This window comes from Stenella coeruleoalba (genome assembly GCF_951394435.1).
Source record: "Stenella coeruleoalba genome assembly, chromosome: 10".
Classification (NCBI taxonomy): Eukaryota; Metazoa; Chordata; class Mammalia; order Artiodactyla; family Delphinidae; genus Stenella; species Stenella coeruleoalba.
The window spans coordinates 38885083-38912266 of record NC_137156.1 but is presented as its reverse complement, the minus strand read 5'-3'; the positions used below and the strand labels follow the sequence as shown (position 1 = coordinate 38912266).

Sequence of the window (27184 nt, the reverse complement as noted above, 5' to 3'; positions counted from 1 at the left end):
CGGGAACCTCAGAGCAGCACAAGGCAGGTGAGGAGAGCAGCAGGAGGGACTCAAGGTAGACTTCAGAGTGAACTTCCAGGCAAGTGCTGAGTTCTTAGGGCATGTCAGCCAAGGGGGCTCTGGTCATAACTTAGCTTGAGGCTGATTAAGAAATGGAGGGTGGGACTAGGTTGATGGGTCTCAGGGTGTGGAATAAGAAGGGGAGGGCAGGGGGATAAGATGGAGCCTGGGCAGGGGTGTCAGAGAAGAGAGCTTTTTGGAACTGAGGCTGGGCAGGATCAGAACAATAGCCATCATTTACCAAGCACCTACTATGTGCCAGGCACTGTTCTGAGCACTTAGCTTGTATTACCTCATTTAATCCTCACATCAACCCTCTAAGATGGGGCCTGTTATTATCCCCATTTTACAGATAAGGAAAGTTAGGCATAGAAGATTGAGTAGATTGCCCACAGTTACATAGCTCAGCAAGTGGTTGAGCAAGGTTTTAACCCCAGGCTCCAGTGCCCCATAAGCTTAACCCTGAAGTTATAGAGCTTCTTATAGGAAGGTATGGATGCTTAGACAGAGCAGGGGCAAGGTCCTTCGAGCCTTCTCCTTTTCCTTATCCCTTTCCCTCCCCTCCTCTCCAATCATATTTCATATTATTAGCAGGCAAGCCTGGGCCATGTAGGAGAAATAAAAAAGCAATGACAAATGCCTAGAGAGTGGCTCAGGAACACTGTCCTTCCCCTGCAGCCCCTGGAACCAGAGTCTGAGATCTGCGGCTTTGGCGGCAGAATTTATAGAGACCCCCTCTGGTCTCTTCTCAGCTGTTTTCAGGCAAGTGGCTGTCGTTGGGTCCCGGAGACCAAGCAAGTCCTCCAGGCAGGGTTCTGCAGGAGGGACCTAGGGGACCCCCAGCCCTGGCTCTGAGCCAACTACCAGAGGGGTTTTCCAGCCTCCACCCCCGGTGTAGGAGAAAAGGGGATGACGACATCAGCCCCTGAGCCAACTCTGGGATGCCTTGACCCCATCTCCCAGCCTGAGTTCTCTCATTTGGGGGCTCCCCATGTCCTCAGCTTATGGGATGGAGTAGGGGTGAGGAGGAAGATCTGACAGCTGGGGTGCAGCACTTCCCCCCGCCCCCCGCCAGGTAACCCGCATAGCATGACCGTAGAGGCAGTGGTTCCCTCTGATATGCTCCATCGCCCCTGTCTCCCTGAGCCCCAACCCCACTCTCTTTCCAAACCAAGATGTGCCTCTAAGGCGCCACATTTGGGGATCCCACTCCTGGCCCCATGCCATGGTGCCCCTGGTGCAGCCCTCTGCCTTGAGGTGTCAATCTCCGGATACACTTGAGGAGCAGCTGGGGTGTGGCTGGTGGAGCCTGGGGAGCCGCAGGGGAAACTGGATTCAGATTATTCAGGTTCCCAAGCTGGTCTTTCAAAACTGTCAAAGCCCAAACCAATCAAATCGGGTCTTTGGGGGTGTGACCCATGTATTAGTATTTTTGAAACTCCTCAACTGATCCCAATGTGTAGACATGCTTGGGAACCACTGGTTGGGGCTTTATACCTTCTCAAAGCACTTGCACATTCATTTTCCCACTTGAACTTCAAATTAAAACTTGCTCATTTTTGTAAAGCAATTATACTTCAATAAAGATATAAAAAAAAACTTGCTCATTTCACAGGCAGGGCAAGGTTTTGTTAAATATATATATATATATATATATATATATATATACACACAATAAATAAATATATATACTAAATATATATGCTAAATACGTAAATAATGTTTATCAGATTCAATTTGTACTCCCTGCAGAAATTTTAGAAACACAGAAATTAAAAAGAAGAAAATGAAAATTACCTGAATCTCATCCTTTAGTGACAGTTACTGTTGACACCTGTTTTGTTTCCTTTATTTCCTCGTTTCCTTAAAGTTGAGGAAACTGAGGTAGAGAAACATGAGGTAACTTTCCCGAGATCATGGAGCTCCCAAGGAGCAGGGTCAGGATTTGAACCCAGGGAATTGATGGGTTGTTGTGAGGTCTAAAGGGGCTGGTGCATGCCAAGGGCACCCACTGTGTGCAGGGGTCTGTGAAAGGAGGGGGCTCAACAGGGAAAGAGGGAGGCAGCCCTCGGGCAGGTTTCTATCCTGTCCTTGTGTGTCCAGAGAAGGAGCATGGAGGCCAACACCACGTCCACCGCCGGGCTCACAGCTACACCTGAGCGACTGCTCCGACTCCTCTTTGCCGGGGTCTGTGGCCTCGTCCCCAGGTGGGGCTGCTGGCGGTGGGCCGGGGTCTGGGCGCCCCCCACCCACTCCTCACCTTGACCAACAGCCTCACGGCGAGCATCACGCTGTCTGACCTGCTCTTCCTGGCCGGCGTGGTGCCTGTGCTCCTGCTGAGCTTCCTGTGGCAGGACTGGTGGCTGGGACCCACCATCTGCACCATCAGCCAGGCTGCCAACACCACCACCATGTTCTGCACCTTCTATGGCATGGTGGCCATGGCTCTTCTGTGCCACGTGGCAGTGGCCTGGCCTGACGCGGCCCTCCCGTCTGGCCTGGGTGTCCGCCTGCTGCTCTGTGGGGCCACGTGGCTCCTGGGCCTCACTGCATTGCTACCCAACTGGCTGCTCCAGCGAGTGGTCGTGGAGGAGGAGGCCCAGGCCTGCCTCTTGCTCCTGAACCCTGCTCAGACCTCCTGCTACTTCACCCTGCTGGGAGCTCTGGCCTTCCTGCCTTGCATGATGGGGCTGGGCTCCTCTTTCAGCCACCTGGGCTGGCTCATGTGGAGACATACCCGTAGCCCCAGGGGGTAGAACATCTGGGAGCACCGGGAGAACACAGGGCTCATCCTTGTGGTGCCGGTGGTCTTCATGCAGATGTGGGGACCCTGCTCTGTGCTAGGCTATGTGGCAGCTGTGGGTGACCTGCCTGCCATGCTGGTGGCTTTTGTGGCATCCAGCCTCTCCACCATCCTGGCCTACTCCAACTGTGCTGTCAGCCCCATCCTCTGCTTCTACCTCTCTTGCCCCTTCCAGGCAAGGCTCAGGGACCTCTTCTGCAGGCCAATGGCAGCCAGGCATCCCAGGGATGTGGGAGGGGCTGGTGTGGCGATAGAGAGAATCCAGCCTGGACATAACAGGGCCCCAGGAAGCCTATGGGGTCTGGCGGGGGTCTGAGAGGTTAGGCTGATGGGAGAGCTGAGATTCAAGAGAGGTGGGGAGACCCCTATGACATAGATCCCATCCCCTCCATTTTACCAGTTGGGAGACTAAGATCCAGAGAGGGCAGGCGTAGCCCAGCAAAGGTGACACAGCAATTAAATGGCAACTAGGTCGCTGATCCCATTCCACCTTGGGGCTCAGACGGATAACTATAGGCTCCATTACTTTCTAGTAGTATGACTTGAACAAGTCCCTTGACCTCTCTATGCCTCAGTTTTCTCATCTGGAAAATAGGATCATGATAGTACCTTCTTGATGGTGTTGTTATGAAGGTAAACTTTCTTAATACATATAAAGTGCTTAGAAGAATGCTTGGTACTTAGTAAGTACATATGAGTGTTGGTCATTACTATTATTATAATCTTATTTTTATTAATTCAGGGGCATTTGAAGTGAGAGTGGTAAAGGGACTTCTAAAGGCAGAGAAGTGGGTAGAAGAATGATCTGGGGGCTGATCATTCTTGGGGTCCTCAATCCTGGGGTAAGGCCTGGGGATTGAATGGGCTGCCTGGGTAGAGGCTCACAGCCCAGGGGGACCCTTCAGTTGCCTCTCCCTTCTCTGCCTGTCCTCCCCCAGCTCTGTCCCACACACACCTCTCAGCCCAATAAAGGAATATCATAAAGTAAAGTCAAAATGGAGCCGTGAGTCTGGGCCTGTGAATTTCCAAACGCCCTCCTTTCTTCTCTGTGGTTTCTCTTCCTGATGTGGCAGGGGCAGGGGCCCCTTTTGAGGCCCCTTCCTTCTCTCCAGAGGCAACTGGAGGTCTTCACCTCTCCTACCCCATCCCCTCTGAGAAGTTCCCCAACTCCATGACCTCCTCTGGCCTCCTGGGAAAAAGCCTCAGGCTTTTGTGTTGGTCTGGGAACCAGGGAGACTGTCTCTACTGAAATTCCCAAGACAACATGTTCTGCTTGGTGATAGTGTTACAGCCAAACACTCACACACACACCCTGACCCCATGGTCAAAACGCTTAGAAAACATTGGGATGAACCAAGTCAAAATAGTCTCTTTGCCACAGGACTAATCAAAGCCTCTAATACCCTGAAGGCCATGGGGACTCTCTGAGAGGGGCTCAGAGTGGGCAGTTTCCCAAAACCCATGCCAGGGAACCAGTGTTCCGTGGAACACACCTTGGGAAAGAACCCAGCTACCGTGTTGAGCACAGTAAAGACACTCTCGGTGCACCAGTGGCAGCGGCTCTGAGCCTCGACTGCCCTGCCAGGCGGCCTTCTCCTCCCGATGCTTTCCCACGGGAGCCCAAGGTGAGGTAAAAATGGGCTGCTGGTTATGGGAACTTTCTTCTTCTCGAGCTATGACTCCAGCCGGTATCCACTCAAAGTGGATCGGAATGCAAGTCAGAGGGGCATCTAATTATAAGGACCGTGGTGAATCAGCTCTAATTTACCATAAAATCATCTAAGAAGCAAGCAAGTCCCAAACTTTGGTATAATTAACACCAATTTCTTGTGATGTGCTGGTTGGGAAAGGCTGCCTGGAGGGCTCATCTGAGAGCAAACTCACCCAGAGAAGGGAGAAATCCCCTTTCCCTGTGATCCTGGTCCCTCATGGTCACAGGGACTTATATGTGAAGAGGGACAAGGAGGAAAGTGGTGTTTACTGTGCACCTAGTGCAGCAGGCCCTGGGAATGTCACACGCTTCATGCGTGCACATCTACGTGTCACTCTGACCACACAACGATCCCGCAAGGGAGGAGTGACAGTCCCATCACACAGAGGAGCAGTAAGTCATCCTGGGCACATGACCTGTGTGGCATTTAGGCTGCCCCAAGAGCCCCGCTTTGGTGGCCACAGATCCTGGTCCCTCTCATTGGTTTGGTGTTGATACCCCAGGGTGGTGGGATCTCCTTGCTTATTGCTCCAGAGCAGGGGTTAGGCCCATGAGGGTGCAACTGTGTGTGAGACAGTGTCTCCAACCTGAGCAGGGCCTGGCACTAATGCTCAGTAAATACTTGTTGAGAGATGAGTGATCAGATGCAGTAAAGTCACCCACGGAATAATCTGATCACGTTACTCACCTCTCTCACCTCCTCAGTGGCTCCCTGATTCACTCAGAGTAATGCTGAAGGCCTTTCTGTGGCCTGCAAGGCCCTGCACATTCCAGATTCTTTACCCCCAACCCCATCTCCTGCATTCTCCCCTCCTTAATGCAGCTTCAACCACACTGGCCTCCTTAATGTTCTTCAAACACACCTCAGGGCCTTTACACTTGCTGCTCCTTCTCCTTGGAGCCCTTGTGCCTCAGATATCAGCATGCCTCCCTCTCTCATTTCCTCGGGGCTCATCTAACTGTCATCTCCTCAGAAAGGCCCTCCTTCCCTGACCACCTCATCTAAAATATCACCCTGTCATTCTCTATCCTCTTATTCTCTTATTTTTCTTTGTGACTCTTATCACCACCAGAAATTACATTATTTGCCTATTATGTGCTTACTGTGTTTCCCCTGTCCTATTTGTGTGTCTGTTGTAAGTTCCATGCGGAGACAGGGCCTATGTTTTGTTCATTGCTGCATCCTCAGTGCCTAGCATAGACCCTGGCACACAGTAGTTGCTCAGTACATTTTTTTGAACAAAAGGATGGAAGAAAGAGAGAGGAGAACCTGAACTCTGTCACACAGCAACATCTGTGCTATTTTTCACAGGAGAAAGGAAAACAAGGAACTTTAGTAAAAGAACCAAATTTACTTCAGTTTAAGGCAAATTCCACACAGAGACTGTCTTAGAGACAGGCACAGGACCAGACAGCATAGAAACACCACCATCATGCATGACAGGAAGGGAAGCAGCGTCTGGCAACAGACGGGGTGGGGCCTGGTCTCCACCCAGGAACGGGAGGTTCAGTGGGCTGAGGAGCCCCATGCGGCAGGAGGGACTGGCATGCATGACCATGTGGGTAAAGGCTGGGCAGCTGGGTGGGCCCAGGGATGAGATCATCTTTCTCACCTTTCCCACAGCAGGGGCAAGGGCTCAGGCTCAGATGCCAGAGCCCAAGGCTGAAGGACGAGGGTGGATTTAGGGTGATGGGATGGAACAGGGTGACCCTAAAACCAAGACGGCCTTAAGGGGTTGCACTGGTGAGGAGTGGGATGGGGGAAGCTGGGCGTGGGATGAATGTGGACTCTCAGGGTATCAGAGCTAAAGGTAAACCCAGGGCCATCTGGTCAACCCTCTTGCCTTACAGATGTGGAAACTGAGACCCAGAAGGTAGAAAGGACTTGTTCAGGTTCCCACAGCCGGCAATGGCTGGAGGCAGGACTTGAACCCAGGACTCCCATCCCCTATCCCCATAGGCAGTGTGGGAGTGCTGGAGCTGGGCTGCTTCTTGCCCAGGCCTCCAGGTGGGCAGCAGAAGATGGTGCCCCAAGGACCCTGGGCAGTCTCCGGGGAGAAAGGGGGATTCCTGGGGCCAGGAGCCAACTGTGGAGGTACCTACGGGCTCAGACCAGGGAGAGGCCTGTGGATCTGTGTTCTAGAACCAGCGTCATACTGGGCTTGAGAGGCACCAGAAACGACTCTGTGCCTGAAAAGTCTCCATTCCTTGCCCACCATGTGGCCTCCATCTACTATCACAGCATCCCCTTCATGGGTCTGTAGGACTCCCAATTCATGCAAGGGTCCCAAGGAGGGGTCACATGTTTAGGCACTCCTGCAAACCCAGCAGCCTCACAGGGTTCACCGGAAATGGGACAGGATAGATACTGGGTGGGGGTCAGGGGCCAGGTATAGGAGTAGACACCACAGGAGGAGGGGAGGGAGAAGGGGGCCTGGAGGTGGGAGGCTTAGCCCAGGCTTCAGGGTGATATAGGAGCAGACGGGACTACCCAGGTAATAGCTCAGGTGGGCTGAGCGGGACCCCAGTCGTCCTGATTAACATCTTCCTGGCTGGTCCAGAACCAGGTGTCAATGAAAGGAGAGAAGAGCAGGGGCCCAGATCCCCACCTCCACCACCCGTACCCCCAAACTCTAGGGGCTTGGGCAGTATGGGAAGGAGTCTCCAGAAGCCCCACCCCCTGTGGGCCTCCCAGGCACACGTGTTCCAAAGGCTGGGCAGGATGGTCTGTAGCTGGGTCTGGGTACCCCGCCTCCCTTTCTACTGGCCTAAGCCCCAGCCATCTGAGCAGACAAGGCTCAGATGTGCGTGTGCAGGGGGGAAGCAGGGGGCGTGCGGGTGGGGGACTGCGGGGGCGAGCGCTCTGGGGCCGCGGGCAGGGTGCGAGGGCGGATGCCCTGCGCCTTCATGTAGGACACCAGCTGGTCAGGAATCTCAGCCAGCACATCGCGGGCCAGGCGCGCCATGCTCAGCACGTGGTTGCCCGTGCGGTCCACATAGTCCCTGAAGGGCACAAACTGTCCAGTAGGGGAGGCAGGGTCAGGCGAGGTCTCCCTCTGGACACCAGTCCCCCAAATCTCCAGGTCTGGGATCCTGTCCCACTTCTCCCCAGCCTCTGCCCACTTCACTCAAGCCCTCCCCGTCATGGTGAATTCTCTGAGGGACTGTATCATAGTCCCTGTTCTGTCATTCACTCAACAAATAACTTACTGCACACCTATTCATGCCAGGAAACAATACACCACTGAACAAGATCCCTTCATCTCTGCAGTCTTGGCACCAAGCACAGGCATTTAGCAGGCACTCAGGAAATGCTGAAGGAATCCCCTGGCTTCTGGAAAATGGGCCCTGCGGGTCTCCTCCCACCTCTCCTGCAGGGTGCTCTCTGTCTCTGCTTCTGCTCTTCCCTTTCTGGGCCAACACCTACAGTCGGGCCCCTCTGGCTTTATCCCAGGAGATGTCTGCCCCCCTTCCCAGTGCCTCAGGCTCACTCCTGCCTCCAGGCCTTTGCATACACAGGTCCCACCTCCCAGACTGCCCTTGCTCCAGTTTCTAGCTCCCTGTCTTTGGTCTCCACACCTGGAATGGCCCCTCCCCCTTAATTTTTTTAATGGGGGAGGGGGTGGTATGGAGAATGTTGGGTTTTTTATTCTGAATCTCCTAAGCACTAGGGACTCCGTGTGCAAGAGATTCACAGAGGGATGTGCTTACTGACGTGCATTCTGAGGCTTGACTGGACTGGGATTCCCTGAGGACAAAGACCTGTCTGCTCGTTACATTTGCCATCCTACATGGAGACGTTGGTATTGATTCAATCAACCAAGCAACATTCGTTCTTGGAAAGGGCTGCAGCAACACTAAAGACACCTCCCCCCGCTTCATGGGGTTTGCCATCTCACTTAGGAAGGCAGCCCAGCAGAAAATAACAGAAGGCACAAGTAATTAGGCCTCTGTGCTCTACAGGAGACCCTGGAGGCCTGGGGCTTAGGGAGGGCATGGCAGACCATTCCAGTCAGGGCAACACAGTGTTAGGGGTGAGTCTCAGACGTGGTAGAGGTGGGTCCAGCCCTAAGACTGACTCCTGTTTCCTTCTGTGTGGCCAAGCCATTCTAGGGCTCCCAGTGCCTCCTTCCAGGGCCCCTTTCCAGAGAAGCCCCTAGAAGGGGGAGTTAGGTCAGCCTGCCTAGAGGGGCTCTTGCATTTTCTGTGGGGCAGGCAGGGTCTGGACTTCACCTGGACAATGTCCCGCTCGGCCAGCTTTCCCCGGGAGGAGATCCGCACGTCATCACCATCCAGCTCCACCATGGCTGTGGGGGGGGAGGGGCAAAGGCATGGGGTGGGGGGACTAATTGGTGGGCACCTGGGCCTGGCAGGACAGAGACCGCCAGCCCAGACCCCCACGTTAGAGATGAGAAAACTGAGGCCAGGAGATAGGAGGAGCCCAATCACGTGAGTCTCTGACTTCTAGCCCATGGTGCCACTCCCCCACCCTCCACAGGCTCCCAGGGTGGAGCAGGGAGGAGTGACTTGGGGCCTCCTCCCCACAGCCTTGGTGTGTGGGTGTGCGGTACACACCTTGACACACCCCTCCCTGTGCAAACAAACGCACACTCACACCCTGCCTGCTCATCCAGATAGCTGCACACACCCCAGTGTGAGCTCTCACTCTTTTGGGAGGGGACATTTCCAAGGGCCTGAAGCCTCTGGGGGGAACATCTAGGGGGGTGGGGACTCACCATCAAACTCTGCCTGGCCCACTCCGATGATGATGATAGACATGGGGAGTTTGGCAGCCTGGGAGACAACATGGGAGGTAGGCGGGGTGGTACCCAGCCGAGGCGCCAGTTACAAGAAACGGGAGATCACAGGTAAGGACAGGAAGGGGTGAGTCAAAAGAAGAAAGGCAGGAGGACAGGGAGGAAATGGAAGAGAGAAGGATGGAGACACACAGAGAAACACAGAAAAGGGGGAGGAGGAAGGAGAGAGGATAGCCAAGGATACAGGGATACCAGAGAGGAAGAGGGGGTGGAGAGGGCAGGAGGGAGAGGGAGAAATGGGTCATAGGTTTGCTTCTGCAAGACACTCCTGTCCCCTCTTCTGCCTCTGGACCTCCGTCATGTGGGACAGCTTTTACGTGGGCCCAGAGGGAGGGCCAGCTGTGGCTGGGGCCCCTATATAGGGAGACGACCCGGTAGGGAGAGCCATGTTCCTGGGCCTCCCGCTCCTTGGACCTCCCTCCTCTTCTACCTGGCCAAGCCAGGCTGGGGTTTGGGGCAGCAGCCCTAGAGATGGGTTAATGAGGGCACCATGGGAGTCTGGATGGAGTGGACCATCCAGTGTGATGAAGAGGTAGGTAGAGAGCTCGCCAGCCAGATCCTTTATCAGCCGGAACACCCTCCACCCCCAAAACCCTACTGCTGGCCCTCTAGGCTCTACAGCAAGAAGCCAGGAGTGGTCCCAAAGAGGGCAGGGAGAGGAGAAGTCATGCCCCAAGGGTTTCCCTAAAGGAGGGGGGGAGGTGCACCCCCAGGTTTCCCCATGCTCCATCCCCATCCCTGCTCACATTGACGATAGCCTCCTTGGTCTGTGCCATGTCTGAAATGACCCCATCCGTGATGATGAGCAGCACCGAGTACTGGGAGCCATCCTGCACCTCGGCCGCATTCCTGGGGCAGGGTGGGGTCAGAGGTCTGTCTGGTGGGACGCTGGGCGTGTCATCCCCCCAACACAAGGACCCTTAACACTAGTGGGGACAGCTCTTCGGTGGGAGGGGGTCTCTTTAGGGTCAGGCCTCCCTGAAAAGCAAATCAGTGGGAAGGGACACTCCCTCCCGCCTTCCCGGGAGGACAGTGGTAGAAGGAAGCACCTTGCAAGCTGTGGGGATGGTCCAGTGACCGCCACACTCACCTGGCCACATGGGTGACCACGGGGGCGAAGTTGGTGGGGCCGTAGAGCTGCACCGTGCGCAGGCTGTGGTGGTAGGCCTCCAGGATGCCATCGATGCCACAGCATGAGGGGTTCTCCTGGTTGCCGTTCTGGGGGCACAGAGGGCAAGGAGCCTGAGCCCAGGAAGGAAGGAGGGATGGGAAGGAGGAAAGCTGGGTGGTCTGTGGGGGCAGAGCCAGGGTTGGGGAGGTCAGCAGGCCTGGGCTCTCCTAGACTCTTCTCTGGTGGGGCTTCGGAGGCTCGGGGCAGGGGAGGGAGCACTCGGGGCCCACCGTGAAGGGCAGCACATGCTCTAGGTGAGCAGGGTCCAGACCTGCTCCTTGCCCTACTCCCTGTACCTGCTCAGACAGCATCCCCCTGACCCCCAGAGCCCTGGATGCCTAGGGAACCTCGGGCAAACCCACCACCCCCTAAAATGACTGCAGAGTCTGAGCTGCTCTGGAAGGGCCAGGAGCTGCTCCATCCTCCTGTGTCCTGTGCCCAGCACAGTGCCTGGCACCCTACGGGCATGGGAGGGACATTTGCTGTGAGTGATCCAGCAACCGACTGAGTGTCCCCAGCTCATGGGAGGGAGGGAAAGGAGGTGGCCTGAGGAGCCATCTCTACAGGGCCCCCATTTCAGACCAACCCAGGGAACTCCTGGAACTACCCACAGTTGTCCATACCCAACCCACAACCTTTTAGCCTCATTTCTGGGGCCTTGGGGAATAGTTCAGCCACATCCCCACTCCACCTCCACCTGGGTCTTGTTAGGAAAAGAAGGGCAGAGCCCACTGTGGACGGCTTCAGACTTGGAGGGGACGTGCTCGTGACTGAGGTGGGGAGTGGGTTTCTGGAAGCTCTGACACAAGCTCCCCTACATCCAGCAGGCAGCCTACCTCTGCAAAGACTGCACCTCAAGTCCCTAGGCGGGCAGGATGGGAATGCCCCCCACACCAGGCCCGTCACCACACCCCCAGCCTGGTCAGCCCTCAGCCCTTTCTCCCAGGACCTCCTACCAGCGGGAACTCATGGGATACCCTGCCGTCAGGGGGTAGTTTGGCCCCAAAGCCAAGGGCGGGGAACATCTTGTCGCTGTCGTAGTGCTGGATGATCTCCCCGACGGCGGTCAGTGCAAGTGCGTAGGCGTTCAGCTGGTAGGGACTCATATAGTGCAGAGACGTGGACTGCGAGGGGTTCCCTGCAAGACAGGCCATGGGGACATTTGCCGGCCTGGACACTCCAAGTCACCAGGCTCAGAATGCGGTGTCCAAGGGAACCATTTTCTTTCTCTCTTACCACACATTCAATCCTTTAGCAAATCATGGCTGCTAAACCCTCAGAATACATCCAGAATCCCACCTATACTTCTCCCCTCCTCCATGATACCACCCTCTTGCTCATAGGACTACAGCAGCCCAATCTCCGTCTTTCCACCCTTGTGTCCATACTCAGCATACCAGCCAGAGTGAGTCTATGTCAAAACTCAGGCAGCTAATCACACCTCTTCTCTGCTCAAAATGCCCCAGTGCTCCCGTCTCACCAGGAATTAAATCTGAAGTCCTTACAAGGGCCCACAAAACCCCACTTGATCTGGCCTGCGGTTACCCCTCTCCTCATCTTCTACCATCCTGTCACTCACTCAGTTCTGGTCTCTCACCATTCCCACCTCAGGGCCTCGGCAAAGGCTGTTTCTTCTGCTCTGGGACGCTTTTCCACAGATGTGCACATGGCTTGCTCCCTCACCTCTTGAGGTCTGCTGTGGTCTTCCCCGAGCAGCCTATTGAAAGTTACAGCCTCCTCCATACTCCCTATCCCTCTTCCTGACTTGTTTTTCTCCACAGCCCTTGTCACCACTAATATTGTCCATATTTTAGTTACTCGTTTATTAACAAGAGGCAGTACAGCACAGACAGCCAAGTATTAATCCTTTCTGCCTCCTACCAGCTGTGTGATCCTGCGTAAGTTTCTTAACCACTCAGCCTCAGTCTCCTCATCTGTAGAATGGGGGTAATAACAGTCCCCACCTCACAGAACTGTTGTGAGGATTAAACAGATGTTATTATAACTCTCCTCACTGTTATGAATACTACGGCCCCTCCCAGCTCTGACATCCCACCACTCTGTGATGGGAGGGCCCGCAGCCATGAGGGGGGGTGTTTCTGACACACCTGTGGAGTACGAGACCTGGGCATCTTCTGATTGGCACAAAAATGAGCATTGAGCACTGCTAATGGGGGTCCAGAGTCCAAGGAAGGTTGTGATGTTTCTAACAGTGTAAAGTTTGGCATTGATTGCTCCCGGCCACTTGGTCACAGCCCGACACTGGAGAATGTCAGAGGAGGAAGGAAGCCCGAGCAAGGGTGAGGATCGGAGCTCCTGGGCATTCCTGCCTCCCTGAGGACCACAAGGCTCAGTCTTGCCTCTGGCTCTCCCCTCTAGCTTGTGGGGTGAACTGCACAGGGGCTGTGCAATCTGATCCTGTGAGGAAATACCTCTGCTCCAGGGCTCTCCATGGGCCCAGAGAAGCTGTCCTATTGCCCTAAGGAGAGTGGGTATCCTCAAGGGCAAGGCTGTGGCTCAGGGTATGTAGGCCCAGAGGCCAGATTTGTTAGTGACCATGATCCAATCTGGGGGTACCTTCGCCACCTTGGCTGCATCTTTGGTCCTCTAGGCCTAAGTTCCTCCTCTGCGGTGAGGATGAGGCCAGAGGGTATGGGAGATCTGCTCCAAGCTAGGGCCAACTACCACAGCCCTGAAAAGCCCTCCCCTTTCCAGGCCCCCAGCCCCCATTCAGCTCCTCTGCCCATGCCCCCACTCACCATTGGAGGCTGTGAAATCGATGGCCACCGTGAAGTTGATCTGGGTCCTAGAAGAGGAAGAACAGCAGGAGAGTAACCTGGACAAAGGCAGGCCTGTACTGGACAGGGAGCGAGAAACCTGGCTTCCACCCCAGCCCCACTGCTTGTCAGGTATGTAGCCTTGGTGAAGTCACTCATCTCCAGTTCTGGAAAACCGGGATAGTATCATCAGCTACACCCTCCCCCAAAGGGCTGTTGTCAGCATCAAAAGAGTTAGGCAGTGTGACAGCTCTCTGAAGATGATTATGTTCTGCTGGGCACATGGCTGTGATTTCTTATTTCCTCTCCAAACCCTGCCCCTGAGTCCACCTGAGGCCAGTGAAGTAGGGTTTCCCTGTGTTCCTGGCGCAAATTTGGAGTCAGATTCAGGGTTAAAACTTATTTGGCAAAAAAGAAAGACAAAAAGGCATTGTGCATCTCCTGAGGGAAGAACAAATGAAGCTGTCTTGCCAAAAAACTGAACTGGAATCTAACTGAGCTTCCAGAACTATCTACTCGTTGTTTAGAGGAAACGCAGGGGATAGAGGAATATGTTAAATGACACCATGGGGGATGCGGCCAGTAAAAGCCAGTCTGTGGGTCTGTGGGAAATTCTGTAGGAGCGCTACTGGAAGAGCACCCACGGACCAGCAGAATCAGGATCACCTGGGAATCTGTGAGGAGTCTCAGGCCCCCCGTGGACCTACTGAATCCAAATCCCTTGGTGCGGTGCAGGAATCTCTTTTAGCAAATCCTTCAGGTGCTTGGGGGAATCACAAGATGAAAAGATAATTAGGAATTCCCTGGCAGTCCAGTGATTAGGACTGGGCACTTTTACTGCCGTGGCAACTAATCCCGTGCGCCACAACTACTGAGCCTGTGCTCTAGAGCCCGTGAGCCACAACTACTGAAGCCCACACGCCTAGAGCCGTGCTCTGCAGCAAAGGGAAGCCACCACAATGAGAAGCCTGCGCACTGCAACAAAGAGTAGCCCCACTCGCCGCAACTAGAGAAAGCCCGCGCGCAGCAGCGGAGACCCAATGCAGCCAAAAATAAATAAATAAATTTATTTTTTTAAAAAAAAAGATGAGGCAGGGCTCACCTCACCTGCATTTAGAAGATGGTCCCTATCAGAAAGCACAGCCCTCTTTCCACTTCATCACAGCTGAGCTGCTGCTCAGGGACCCTTCAATCTCCAGGAAACGTGAGGGACATGGTTAGCAGGAGACCCCACCCAGGGTCTGCTGGCCAGAGACAGTCCTCCCCACACTCTTTCCCCCTCGTCCACTGCCTGGGGACAGAGCATTCAGTAGACTCCAAGCTCTGAGGGAGAAGGAGCCACAAGACGACAAGAGGTGGTTCTGGCCTGCAGGACTACAGCTGAGGGACATTGTTGGCCTGGCTCTTCCAAATAAAGGGTGAGGGGAGAGTCAGGCTTTTTTTTTACTCCTTAAGTAAAAACCCTGCTCTGGGTTCTGAAACAGTTCAGAGAAGGAAGGGACTGGATAGCAGCTACTTTTGTGGAAAAGGTACTCCTTGCAGGCTGCTCAGCAACTAGCTCCATCTCGGACTCTGACGTGGGGGCAGAGGAACCCACAGCCTTCCTCCTGGTCCAGGGTGGCGGGGGAGGGAGGCCAGGCAGGAGAGAATCCCTAGACAGAGGCCTCCAGCAGCTGCCTGCCTGGACACACACATCGGCCTCTCACTCAGGTTCTCCAGAGTGTGAAGACAGCAGAGGACGAAAGCCAGGGCTTGCCTCTGTGAGCTCCTTCTCAATGAGACAGCACCCAGCCCTTCAACTCATCCATCTCTATCACACCTCACCTGGGAGCTGCGAGGTGGGTTCATTACTATGGAAGAAATGTGGCATGTGGTGACGGAAAGAACCCTGCTACCGACTAAGTGCTGGGGCCTTGGACACGTCATGTAAAATGGAGATGATCATCTTCACCCAGCCCACTGTGTTCTGTAAATTGGGGGCACTATGCAAATGAGAAGGATAAACAGGATGAGGATTGTTTGAAAATTACCATGGAATATAAGGGGTGGTTGCTTAATAGATGGAGAGCAGATAGAGCAGATTTGATGGGGGAAGGGAGCCAGGGCAGGGCCTGGAGAAGGCATGGAGGAGGGGCAGGAAAGCCTGTGGGTGACTGCAGGAAGGTCATGTGCTCAGGGGGTAGGAGGAGAGCTCGAAACCTGGACGCTGCAGGCTCAAGGCAGCAGGGAGCCTTGTCATGAGAAAGTAAGTGTGGCTTCCCAGGGCCTGACTTTTCCCTCTGCCCCAGAGAACCAGGCGGCCAAGAACCCGCTTGGCTGGGATAAGCCTTTGGCAACCGCCCTGCCTGTCTCCTTTCCAGACAGGTGTAATCACTCACCTGGCTGCACCTGTGGGCTCGGCTACCCACACCCGGCCCTGGCACCTGTCCTGGCAGGGAGCGTGCTGGGTAGGACCTCACCTTGGAGTCAGGCTCTCTTTCCATGAGCTGTTGGCTGGAGCCACCAGGCTTCTCTGCCTGCCTGGATGCTGACCCTTCTGGTTCTTTCTGCTCCTTAAACTTGTGTTTGACCATCCCTGGCTCATTTCCCAGTTCTTCCTGCCCTTTGTAGGTCTCTAATGACACTGGGAAGGTTAATCACTGCCCGCCCCCCACCAGAGAGACCATCGGTATCAGAAGCTCAGAGCAGGAAGGAACCTTAGAATTCACTTAATTCCAACTCTCTGTGCAGAGGAGACTGATGCCCAGGGAGGGAGAGTGATGTGCCCAAAGTAACCCAGCAAATTCAAGGCAAAGGGGGGCCTAGGGCCTGGGCCTCCTGCCTCCTAGACCGGGGCTCTTTCCACCTCCCTAAGCCCATTTCTCTTTGTCATGGAGTCCCTACCACCTGCAGGTCCCATCTCGGTACAGGGACCTCACGGGACCCAGGCTGGCCTCCGCGGCTCAGTAGTGCCCTCTGCAGCCACTCAGGATCAGGGGCATGCAGGGCTCTGCGTGAGTTGTCTGAGGGTCTGCTCAGAGCCCACGATCGCGGTCTTCGGCCATGGCCTTGAAGAGGCCAGGTGGGGCCAGAGCTGCTCATGTCGATGTGCGGGGCCCCTTCCCTCTCCCTGAGGCCGAAGAAACCAGGCTGCATCTCTTCTCACCCTCCTTTGATGTAGTCAAGAAATGTGCACTCTGACTCCACAGCAAAAGAAAGCAGTGTGACCTTGAAAACAAAAAGACGCTTGGTCAGCGGGGAGCACTAGGCAGAGGGAGAGCATTGCTGACAGCTATGGAGCACCCAGCACGCGCCAGCATTTGCCTGCTTCATTGCAAACAGTGCCCACAACAACTCTGTGAGGTACTATTATTATCTCCATTCTACAAGCAAGGAAACTGAGGCTCAAAGAAGCGATGCGGTGTGTCCAAGGACACTACCAGGACATGGCCGAGTGAGATGGGAACCCAGGTCCGTCTGGAGCCAGACCCTGTGCTCTTGACCTTGATGCCAACTGCATCTTTGGAAGGGCCCTGTCTCTGTCACTGGAGTACAGGGGCTCAAGCCAAGGAATCGAGTTTCCCCTGAGTGGACACAGGTGTGGAGTGTTGGGGGGGGGGTCTTCCTGACATAGGACTAAGATCTGTCAATGCTGACAAGCTCCATGCTTCCGTGTTCCGCTAACTGTTAATCCTGAAATGTGTCTCTTTGGTCCGCAATTGTTTTAAATCTTACTTGTCCCACCTCATCCCTCCAGCATCTTGATCTCTACCCTCTCAGACACAAGACCCTCTTGCTAAACAGCCTGTCCTTTCCCTGGAGGTAACTGAGCATCTGGGGCCCCCTCTCCCAAGCAGAGGTCTCTTGATCTATGCCCCTGGCAGTTCTCTGGCAACAGCTTTCCAAAGACAGGTAGCTACCTGGCAGCTCTTTATGAAAATGATTTAGGATGGTGGAAACAAGTGAAAAGGTTGGCAGCTAAAATCAATTCAATGAGGGAAGATTGGGGCAGGGAACCTTTTACTTGTGTCAGACAACTCCACTCTAGGATTTGGGGTGGCCCCTCCTGGTACAGATTCAGTCATCTTTATCAACTCAGTGGGAGGCCAGGTAGTGCCTCTGCTTGACAAAGGGGACCAGCCATTAGCCTGAATAATGGGAGGGTCTGTGAGTACTGAGCTGGGCCTTGGAGACCCCCACTCGCTGTGGTTACAGTGTTAGGCACCTGGATGGACAAAGCCTCCTTTCTCTAGGAATGGACTATGACAGTGGCCTCTACTCTGACTGTGGTCACTAGACTCCCTGGGAAGCTTTTAAAACATCTTGCAGCTGGAGTGAGGACCCCAAACCAATAATATGAGGATTTCTGGGATAGGGCTCCAGCCCTGGATTTTTTTTTTTTTTTTTTTTTTTAGCTCCTCACATGAGTCTAACCTGCAGCCAGAGTTGAACCCTGCTCCAGGCACTGGGACGAAGTAATTGCCTAACTTGCCTGGCCATATGGATTGACCCAGGGACTTGGTACTCAAAGTACAGTCCCCGAACAACAGTATCAGAATCACCTTGATGCTGAGTAGAAACGCAGATTCTTGGCATTTTAACAAGATCCCCAGGAGACTCTGCACATAGTAAGTAAGGTATGAGAAGCACAAAATACAGATTTCTGGGGTCCAGCCTGGCTTTCCTAAAATAGAACCCCAGGGAACTGGCCTGGGCATCTGTATTTTAACAAGCATCCTGGACCCTGAGTGATTTTTTTATGGTAAAGATTAGGAAATACTGGAGCAAGGGAAAGTCAGGAGACCTCAGCCCAGTCCTGCTCTGTCGCTAACTCACTGTGTGACCTGAGACAAATCACATCTCCTCTCTGGGCCTCAGTCTCTTTATCTCTAAAGTAAGAAAGCTGGATGAGATCAGTGGTTTTCAACCTTTTTTTTTTCAGCTGTACATCTAATATTTCTTAGCTGGGGAACGTGTTGCCTCTCCTAGGGGCATTTGGGAATGTGAGGGAGAGTTTTGGGGTCTCACAATGACTGGGGCTGTATTGCTAGCTATGGGCTGAGGCCAGGGGTGCTAAGCATCCCACCATGTATGGGGAAGTCCTGTGAGACAAAGAATTATTCTTCCCCAAATACTGATAGCATCCCCACTGAGAAACACTGCAGCTTCAGACAAAAGAACTATCACTCCAAGCCTGCGTGTGAAACAATTACAATCAGAGAAGCAGTGGTCAGCCCCCTCTGAAGGAGCAGAGTACTTTGCAGTTTACAGTCCTGCATCTCCCATGTGTCTGCCACAGCCACCCTGTGCATTAAGCAGGGGAGGGATGATGTATTAGCCCCATTTTACAGATGGAGAAAATAAGGTTCCTTGGAGGAACGCTGGAGTTCCCTGTCTGTGACCTCTTCTAGTCTGGAGTTGCAGTTGGCCTGACTCAAATGGCTACATCTGGCTGTATTAGGTGATGGGGCTGTGGCCCTCTAGAGTGGGAGGGACACGAAGGGTACAGACTTGGGTGCGTTTGCACTGCAAAGACATTGGTTTGTTCTATAAATGCACTGGTGGACTCCACCTCAGGGCCTTTGCACATGCTGATCCCTACAGCTAGAATTCTTTTTCCTCAATATCCTCAATACTTGCTCCTTCACCTTCTTTAAATCTCTGCTCAAATGTAACCTTCTCAGAGAAGCTTTCCTTGACTACTCTAAATAAAATAGTAGTTTCATCTCTTGCATTCCCTATCCATTTACCTCACCCTACTTCCTCCCACAGCAATCACAACCACCTGACACACACAGGTATTTGTGTGTATATTCGTGTTGTCTCCCCCCCACTAGACAATAAGCACCAGGAGGGCAGGGATTTGGGTCTTTCTTGTTCCCAGCTGTATCCCTCGTGTCTGGAAAGGCACCTGGCACATGGTAGCACACAGTAAATATTTGTTGAAGAAAGGCACGAATGTCCTGAAGATCAGCCCCCAGAAGCCACTGGGCCAGTATAATCCCAGCATGGTCATGGTTAAGCAGGGGTACAGCCCACAACAGCTGCAAGCTCTGAATTTAATTGTTGTGCTCACTGCCATGTCTACCACCTTCTAGCTCTGTGACCTTGGTTGAGTCACTTCCCTGCTTGCAGCCTTGGTTTCCGCTTTCATGATGAGGTGATGATAATGTCTGCCTCTTAAGGAAACAACCTGTGAAAAGCACCTAAATGGGGAATTTCCCAGAGGGCCCAATAAATGCGACTCTTTTTCCTCTTCCTTCCACAGGAAGTCCCCATGGTAGTTTCTCTCTGGGATTTCTCATTCTGTATCACAGGGCCTGATGTGTCTCTTACACATCTACCTCGTGTTGCTCCATCGGCCCCATCCCTCCCCACCCCTAACCCTCCAGGTCTCGTTCCCACACCCCGCAGGAGCACACACAGACACACATGACTCCTGCCACCAGACCTAGTTCGGGATGTCTACACCCATGGCAGAAAGGGGGTGGCTACTCACTGTGCCAGAATTCACATATTTCTTTTTCTTCATTTTCTTTTTCGGGTTTACCACCTGCAGAAAAAAACGGTGACCAGGTAAGAAGGAGCGTTTCCAAGCAGTCAGGGCTGGGCGTGGCCCTGAAGGCAGGAGAGAGGGAGGAGTCGTGGGTGACTAGGTAGACACAGAAGGAAGAACGAACTGGATTTCGGGCACAGGTGGGAAGTGCAGGTGGGAGGCTAGCAGGCTGTGCAGGTGGAAACTGAGAGCCTGGGGAGAGAAGCCCAGAACAACCTTGGAGCCACCACAGGCATGAAAGTCACCCAGATGACATGGTGCTCACTGGCATTCACGGGACGACAGCTTGCTAGGCAGCCTGTCGAAATGAGGGCACACTGCAGCCCCAAGACTACACTGCGCCTCAGTTTCCCAATCTGTTCTATGAGGGTGTGGAACTTTTAGAATTTACCGGATCTCGAACTTTTACCCCAAAGTAGCCCTCCCAGTGGAGGAGAATGAACACGGACTCCTGGGGGCCTGGGCATCGCCGAAAAATCTGGCCACAAGCACATTTCTTTGAAGTCTGCTCTGTTATCTTTAAATCTGCCTGTATGCCACATTTCCACTCTCTAATTATAACTGTTTTAATATTAAAGCACTGTTTTGTTCTCAGATCTTCTGTGAAGTGGGCACTGAGAAAGCATCCTGTTTGTTCTGAGGTTTCATGCATAACCTGGCACACAGCCCCTCCCCCATCCCACCCCCACCCCACCCCACCAGCCTCTCCAGCCCTAAGCGGCTGCACCCCCTAGGGGCCAGCCTAGCAACCTCCCAACTCCTGAGCTGGAGTTCTAAGCCTCCTCCTCTCCCTCTCCTCACATCCCCAGGGTCTCCAGGGCAGGTGTGGGGTCTGCCCTCCTGTGCAAGGGGCACTGAGGGGCTCCCAGGACCAGCAGCTGTGCTGGCTCTGGATACAGTGGTAAGACATTGCCCCCATTCCTGAGGACATCGTGGTCTTTGAGGGGGCAGGAAGTATGATAAACAGGTAATAGGTATGGGAGTGGGGTGGGGGGTAGAGCAGGAGCACCAAGGAGAGGCATCCACTTCAGACCCTGGGGTAGAGTGGGTGTGCAGGTGGGGGCTTCCTGAGGCAAGAACAGCAAAGGGAACCCCAAGGGAGGCACAAGCACAAATGAAGCCACGGAGACTGAGACAGCATGGAGGTTCAGAGAGCCTCAGATGGCATGATGGGGCTGAGAGTGGGGATGGGTAGAGGGGAGCGGACAGCGCTAGACCGCAGGGGCTCCTAGAGCTGTGATGTATACGGCTGCTTACACACGCCCTCCCCCGCCCCCCCAGTTGCACATAGACTGCGGGTCACTGGGGCATGGCACCCGTGTGAAGGAGCTTGGACTCCCCTTGTAGGTAAAGGTCCCTTTAGGATCTCAGCTGGTGTGGAGTCTCCCCCCTCCCCTGTGCGAACCAGGCAGAGGCAGTGGGTGACATGCACAGTCGGGGGTTAAGCAGGGCAGCAATGTGGTCAATTACAATTTTGGAGGAATATTTGGTTACTGACTGGAGGACGGAAGGAGGTGGAAAGGCCATTATGGGGCTGTCACAAAGTCCCTACACAGGGGAGACAGTGACAGTGGGGGTAGACGGGAATGAAGGGGACAAATGTCAGGATATTTAGGTAGCAGGAGGAGTAGGATTCAGTCATGGACTGGGTGTGGGATGAGGGGCAGGAGGTGTCAAGGATGCCTCCCCAGGTGCCATGGCCGCTGTGATGACAACACAGGAGGAGGAGCTGGCTGGCCAGGGGGAGAGGAGGGCTGCAGGGACTTTAGCCAGTGCATTCAGTTTGGGAAGGCTGAGTCTAAGGAGTGGCCAGAAGACAGCTGGGCATATGCGTTGGACACCCAGGCTGATGCTGGGGCCTGAGATGAGGATCTTTCCTGGCAGAAGCCTGTTCTCTCTTCAGGCACTTCTGACTCTAGAAGGGCCTTCCTGAGCCCAAACCGGCCTCCCAGGGATGCCCTCCATGGTGCAAGGCCTGCCCCGGGGCTGCCAGAGTTAATTCCTTTTCTACCTGATGGCGTTTCAGATGTGTAAAGACAGCACTTCTTTTTGCCAGTGCTGCAGTTTCTCTCATTGATTGCAAGGGGGCAGGGACCAATGACTGAGAAAACAAGTCACTGAAGCCTGAGAGATCGTGGCCTCATCTGAGCCTGTCAAGCATCCTTAGAATCAAACTCCAGGAGACCTGACCCCTTCCCTTCACTTCCCTAAAAATGTCCTTAAAAGAGTCCAGGGCTTCCCTGGTGGCACAGTGGTTGAGAGTGTGCCTGCCGATGCAGGGGACACGGGTTCGTGCCCCGGTCCGGGAGGATCCCACATGCCTCGGAGCGGCTGGGCCCGTGAGCCATGGCCGCTGGGCCTGCGCGTCCAGAGCCTGTGCTCTGCAACGGGAGGGGCCGCGGCGGTGAGAGGCCCGCGTACCGCTAAAAAAAAAAAAAAAAGAGTCCAAAGACAGAGCGTGCTTCTCTCTGCCTGGGTGAGGGGACAGAGACGGCTCCGTCCTTTGTCCTTACAAATAGCAAAGCAATTAACTATGAGGATCATGGCTCTTTCAAAGAAATCCATCACGTTCCATTCTCACAAATAGCCTTGTTCAATTGAATTCAGTGTGAATGTATAATAAGCACCTACTGTGTGCCCAGGAGGGCCCAGGCCAATGTGACCAGGGCAACAGGAAGGGCTGTCACTTTGTCTGCCCTTGGGGAGCTTCAGTCTAGTTGGAACACAAGACCTGCCCACTCGGAACAGAGATACAGGTTGAGGGAGTAGATGCATACAGGGATTAGGGTTCAGAGATGGGAGTCAAAGCCAGCTCTAGCTGAGTGATGTAAGGATAGACCCAGTTTGTAGGATGGTTGTGAAATGTAAATCTCCTGGCACCCAAGCGCTCAACAGATGAAACTAGGAGATAGCACTGACGTAATGCTCACTAGTGGCCAGACATTGTTCTAGTAACTTATTTAATTCTCAGTGTGCATGGCACAGAGTGGGGCAAGAACTCAGCCAGGGTCGCAGGGCTAATACATGGTGGAGTCAGGATATGAACCCCAGGCTGTAAATTAGGGTTATAAGTATCTGCAGTTCAGTAGGTCTGGCATGAACTATGCTGTCCATGAAGTTCATAAGTGGGAGAAAATAGGCCACCAGAGGAGTAGGACCTGAGCTAGATGTGGAAGGTGGGAGGGTATCCTGAGAGGGAGCACACACACAGGCAAAGGCTCAGCAGTAGAAAGTGTCCTTGGAGGGCAGATGATATTATCTCCAGAGAGACCGGGTGTCTTGTCCAAGGTTCTCTGGTCTAGATGGAGGTATCCTGATTCCTGTTCCTCTCTTTCCTTCCAGAAAAGAGAAGATATTCTGCAGGCCCTGAGACTGCTCTGATTAAAGGCAGAAGGCTACTTGAACTCAGGACCTCAGGTCTTGGGCCTAGAACCTTCTGACACTGTTCCCCACCCTCTGCCCACCTGCACTTCTATTCCCCCTCCTTGTTGGAAGAGCTCTCTCAGGGGGGGCACTATAACTCAATGATTTGGAGTCAGATAAGCTTAGGTTGTTTGCCTCTCGAGTCTGCCACTTACTGGGCTTTGGTCAAGTCCCCTCACTTTTCTGCGATTCAGTCTCCTTAACTGTGAAATGGGACAATAACACCCACCTCACAGGAGAACATGCAAAAACCCCAGCCACGGGCTTCCCTGGTGACGCAGTGGTTGAGAGTCCACCTGCCGATGCAGGGGACACGGGTTCGTGCCCCAGTCCGGGAAGATCCCACATGCCATGGAGCGGCTGGACCCGTGAGCCATGGCCGCTGAGCCTGCGCGTCCGGAGCCTGTGCTCCGCAACGGGAGAGGCCACAACAGTGAGAGGCCCGCGTACCGCAAAAAAACAAACAAAAAAACCCAGCCATGGCTCACTGTTAGTCCTCAGCAACTGGGAGCTACATATAGTCAGAGCAAACCCCAGCCTTCAGGTGTCTGCCTCACCTCATAGATGTTGAATTGGCTCTGCCCGCGGGCCAGCTCCCGGTAACTTGTGGTGAACTCCCCAATGAAGTCATGGCTGCAAGGGAAAGTTGCTGCTGAACGGCGAGGCCCAGGCTGTGCGCTGCCTCTGCTCATCCCCCCGCCTCTCATGTCCCTTCCCCTGGCTCTCAGTTCTGCCCGGGGCCTCTGCTCCAGGGGTACACACCAGCAGAGAGGGTGGGCCCCTGGGAAGAGTCCAGTGTCACCCATGGAGCAAGAAACCCAACAGACACCCAGCAAAGAGCAGGATCCTGGAGAATAGGACCCACTTCTAATACTTGGATTCTTATTTGAACGAACGAGCAATAGTATGTATTTTGGGGACAACTGGGGAAATTTGAACATGAAATGAATATTAGATGGTATTCAAGAATTATTGTTCAATGTGTCAGGTGCAATAATGACATTTGTAGTTATTTAGAAAAATGCCCTTATTTTTTAGACATTCTCAATGAGATATTTAGAGGTAAAAATGCCATGAACTGTAACTTAAACTACATCAAAACATAGATAAGGCAACTATGGCAACAGGTAACACTTGTTAGATTCAGGTATAGGCTTAAAGTGTTCATTAAACTCTTCTCTCTACTTTTCTGTGTACTTGACATTTTTCCAATAACATTTTTTGAAAAGACAATGAGCTTTAGGTCCGTCCAGGCAGCTTGAGGTGTTTTCTGCAGTGTTTACACCTTCTGCATCTCTGCCCCACAAGCATGTGTTGACAGTAAGTGCAGCAAAACCTTGTACAAAGCAGAACTCCCATCTGCCCTGCGGTTGGCTGCCTTTCACCACCACTCTCCCTGATAGAGGGCAGTGGTTAACATGCTGGCCAGGAATGCCTGCTGGAGTGTGATGCCCAGGAGGTACCCCTGGGGCCTTGCCCCACCTTGAGTCCACACTGTCTTTTGTCTACATATTTACAGCTCTCAGCATTCAGACTATGAGCTCCTTGATGGTGGGACCCAATGGCATCTGGTAGCTGTCTCCAGCTTCCCTGGTAAAGGAAAGGTATGGGGAACTCCAGGGTAAGGTGATGAGGTGAATCGTGGGTGGAAGCCTGAAGCTGACTTGCCTGTGATGTGGTTAAAGCGAAGAGAGGAGGGGACAGAGTGAGCTGGCAGAGTAGTGTTGGCACTAGAGTTTCTCTACAGGAAGGTGTTGGGCAGGTGAGCTCCTTGGAAGGAGCTCCGGCCTAACTTAGAGCTGTACTTGCACAGCCCTTTATGGCATCCCCCATCCATGTCACAGACTTGATAGGCACCAGTGGAGATCAGAGGGCTTAAAGCCCCTCTATGACCCCCCTGGTAGCACCACAGGATGGAGGGCTCACAAAAGTCAGGAAGTATGACATACTTGGATTTGGTTGGATTTGGTTCAACAGACAAGCAGGAGCCGGTGAGGGTTCTACTAAAGTTGTGAGAGGCCTGTTCTGTTCCTCGTCTATGAATTCCCAGTGATACTGGCTCCTTGGGGGCACTTAGATACACAGAAGAGGAAGCCCCTGGCCTCCCCAAGGTTAGGCTCAGCCCTACTCAGGCTCTGCCTTACCACTCCGGGGTCCATTCATATGCTCGCCTTTCCCATATCCCACTCCGTCAGCCCTGCTCCCCACAAACAGCTCCTCTGAGGAGTCAAGGGCCTCCTGCTAGATTTCAGGGAGTCTCTGAGAGCCAAGCTCATCTTCTGCACTTCAGTCACCACACGATGCTTAGCCTCACACAGAGAACGTGGTCATGAATGCTCAGGAGGTCACTAATATCTGCCTGTACCTTAGAACATGCACATTTCAGAAAATCCTACATTCTTCCAAATGTGGGGAGATTTTAGACACTGGCTGGCCGCTAGGCAGCTGTTTGAGGAAAAGAGGCCTCTTACACCCCTTGCACCATGTCCTGCAGGACACAGGCCCTCTGGTGCCTCAGTGGAGCTGGGCACGGAAGAGCCACAGAGGCAGTGGTCCCTCCACAGGAAACCCAGGCCCCTCACCCCACAAGCTGCCATGGGTGGGGACCTGGGCATAGCTCTCTCCATGAGAGGGCAAGATCCACCTTCCTCCCAGGGGCTGTCCCCCTCCTTGCTCACCTTCTGTCCTTCTGCCAGCTTACCTGCCATCTCGATCCCAGTCGTATACCTCCACCTTGATGGTCCTGTAAGGCAAAGGGCCCATGGTGGGATGGACTTGACCCAGCACCTGCGTAGCCTGAGAATGGGGCCACCTGCGTGGCCTTCTCACGCTCCTGGGCCAAAAGGGGATGGAGGAACACCCACCTGGCTCTGAGGGCCCTCGGTGAAGAGGCAGCAGCCCAGGAGACAAAGGAACTATCTTGAAGCCTTTAAAGGTCTTAGGGACAGAGGCAGCTCCAAAGCTGCACTGGGACTTCCCTGAATTTCAGGGAAGATGTAGAAAGGCAGCCTCAGACTTCAGTTCACCCCACCTTCTCTTGGCCACCCCAGATGGGGCACAGATCCCAGCATGAAGCCATACTGCAGTTTATCAGGGGTGGGGCCGTTAGAGTGTGAGTGTGGTGCTCCGTAGATCCAAGGCCTAAGCAGGGTGGGCTCTCCTGGTGGGACCCTGGGGTTCAAGGAGTCTGAGTGGTGGGGAGCTACCCCGCATGTCAGGGATGGACCCAGGGGTCCTGACTCAGGATGGCCTGCTGAGCTTTTCCATGCCAGACTGGCTCCTGAGTGAGGGTGTAATTATCTTCACATTTTAGCCTGTCTGCTTTAATTAGTTTGTTTTGACTCCTGAGCTTGGGGCTGGGCTTTGGGAGCCCATTTTATTTTTAGCCTGTTTCTATGGCAACAGGCTAGCAGACCAGAGGCAGAGGAGGGAGGTGGAGGTTGCAGGTTAACCCTTGGTACCAGCAGTCCTCCAGGGATGCCCAGGGATGGGGCAGATGCCCGGGTCCCTCTGCAGGGTCAGGGTCTGGAGAGGTGGAAGAGGCATGGGGGAGCTGGGTCTCCAGCCTTCAGTTCTAAATGGGGCACACAGAGGCGGCTGCCCAGGCCCGTGTTCTATGAATATCTCATCATTTGGCCCATGGCCGCGGCCCATCTCCTCAAGTCTGCAGGGAGCCGGCCTTGGAGTTCCAGAACCCCCAGAAGGAGGCGCTGTCTCCCTTCAGATGAGCCTCCATGGGGCATGGGGGTGGGATGCGGATTCTCCCGCATCAGGGTAGAAACTGTTCAGGAAATGAAGGGATGCCCAGTACGTTGTGCAGCAACTGGATTTTTGTTACCAAAATGTAAAATGGGGCAGGCATAGAAGCCCACCATTTAGAGGAATCC

General features: G+C 53.8%; 1 protein-coding gene across 3 annotated transcripts in view; it reads right to left on the bottom strand.

Moving 5' to 3' along the window:
* Positions 1 to 5990: 5990 nt before the first annotated feature.
* Positions 5991 to 27184, bottom strand: part of CPNE5 (copine 5) — a 91615-nt gene continuing 70421 nt past the window's right edge. For 2 of the 3 annotated variants that reach the window (XM_079933266.1, XM_079933267.1), the window contains 11 exons: positions 25999 to 26040; positions 23855 to 23930; positions 19818 to 19871; positions 16485 to 16546; positions 13322 to 13368; positions 11519 to 11700; positions 10482 to 10609; positions 10138 to 10240; positions 9311 to 9368; positions 8808 to 8881; positions 5991 to 7591 (listed from right to left, as the gene is read on the bottom strand). In XM_079933266.1, the coding sequence (XP_079789392.1) occupies positions 7373 to 7591; positions 8808 to 8881; positions 9311 to 9368; positions 10138 to 10240; positions 10482 to 10609; positions 11519 to 11700; positions 13322 to 13368; positions 16485 to 16546; positions 19818 to 19871; positions 23855 to 23930; positions 25999 to 26040 (1045 nt within the window). In that variant the 3' untranslated portion in view covers positions 5991 to 7372. Of the gene's footprint in view, positions 7592 to 8807; positions 8882 to 9310; positions 9369 to 10137; positions 10241 to 10481; positions 10610 to 11518; positions 11701 to 13321; positions 13369 to 14005; positions 14103 to 14446; positions 14492 to 16484; positions 16547 to 19817; positions 19872 to 23854; positions 23931 to 25998; positions 26041 to 27184 lie in introns of those variants that run through there. The other variant, XM_079933268.1, reaches the window with a different exon arrangement.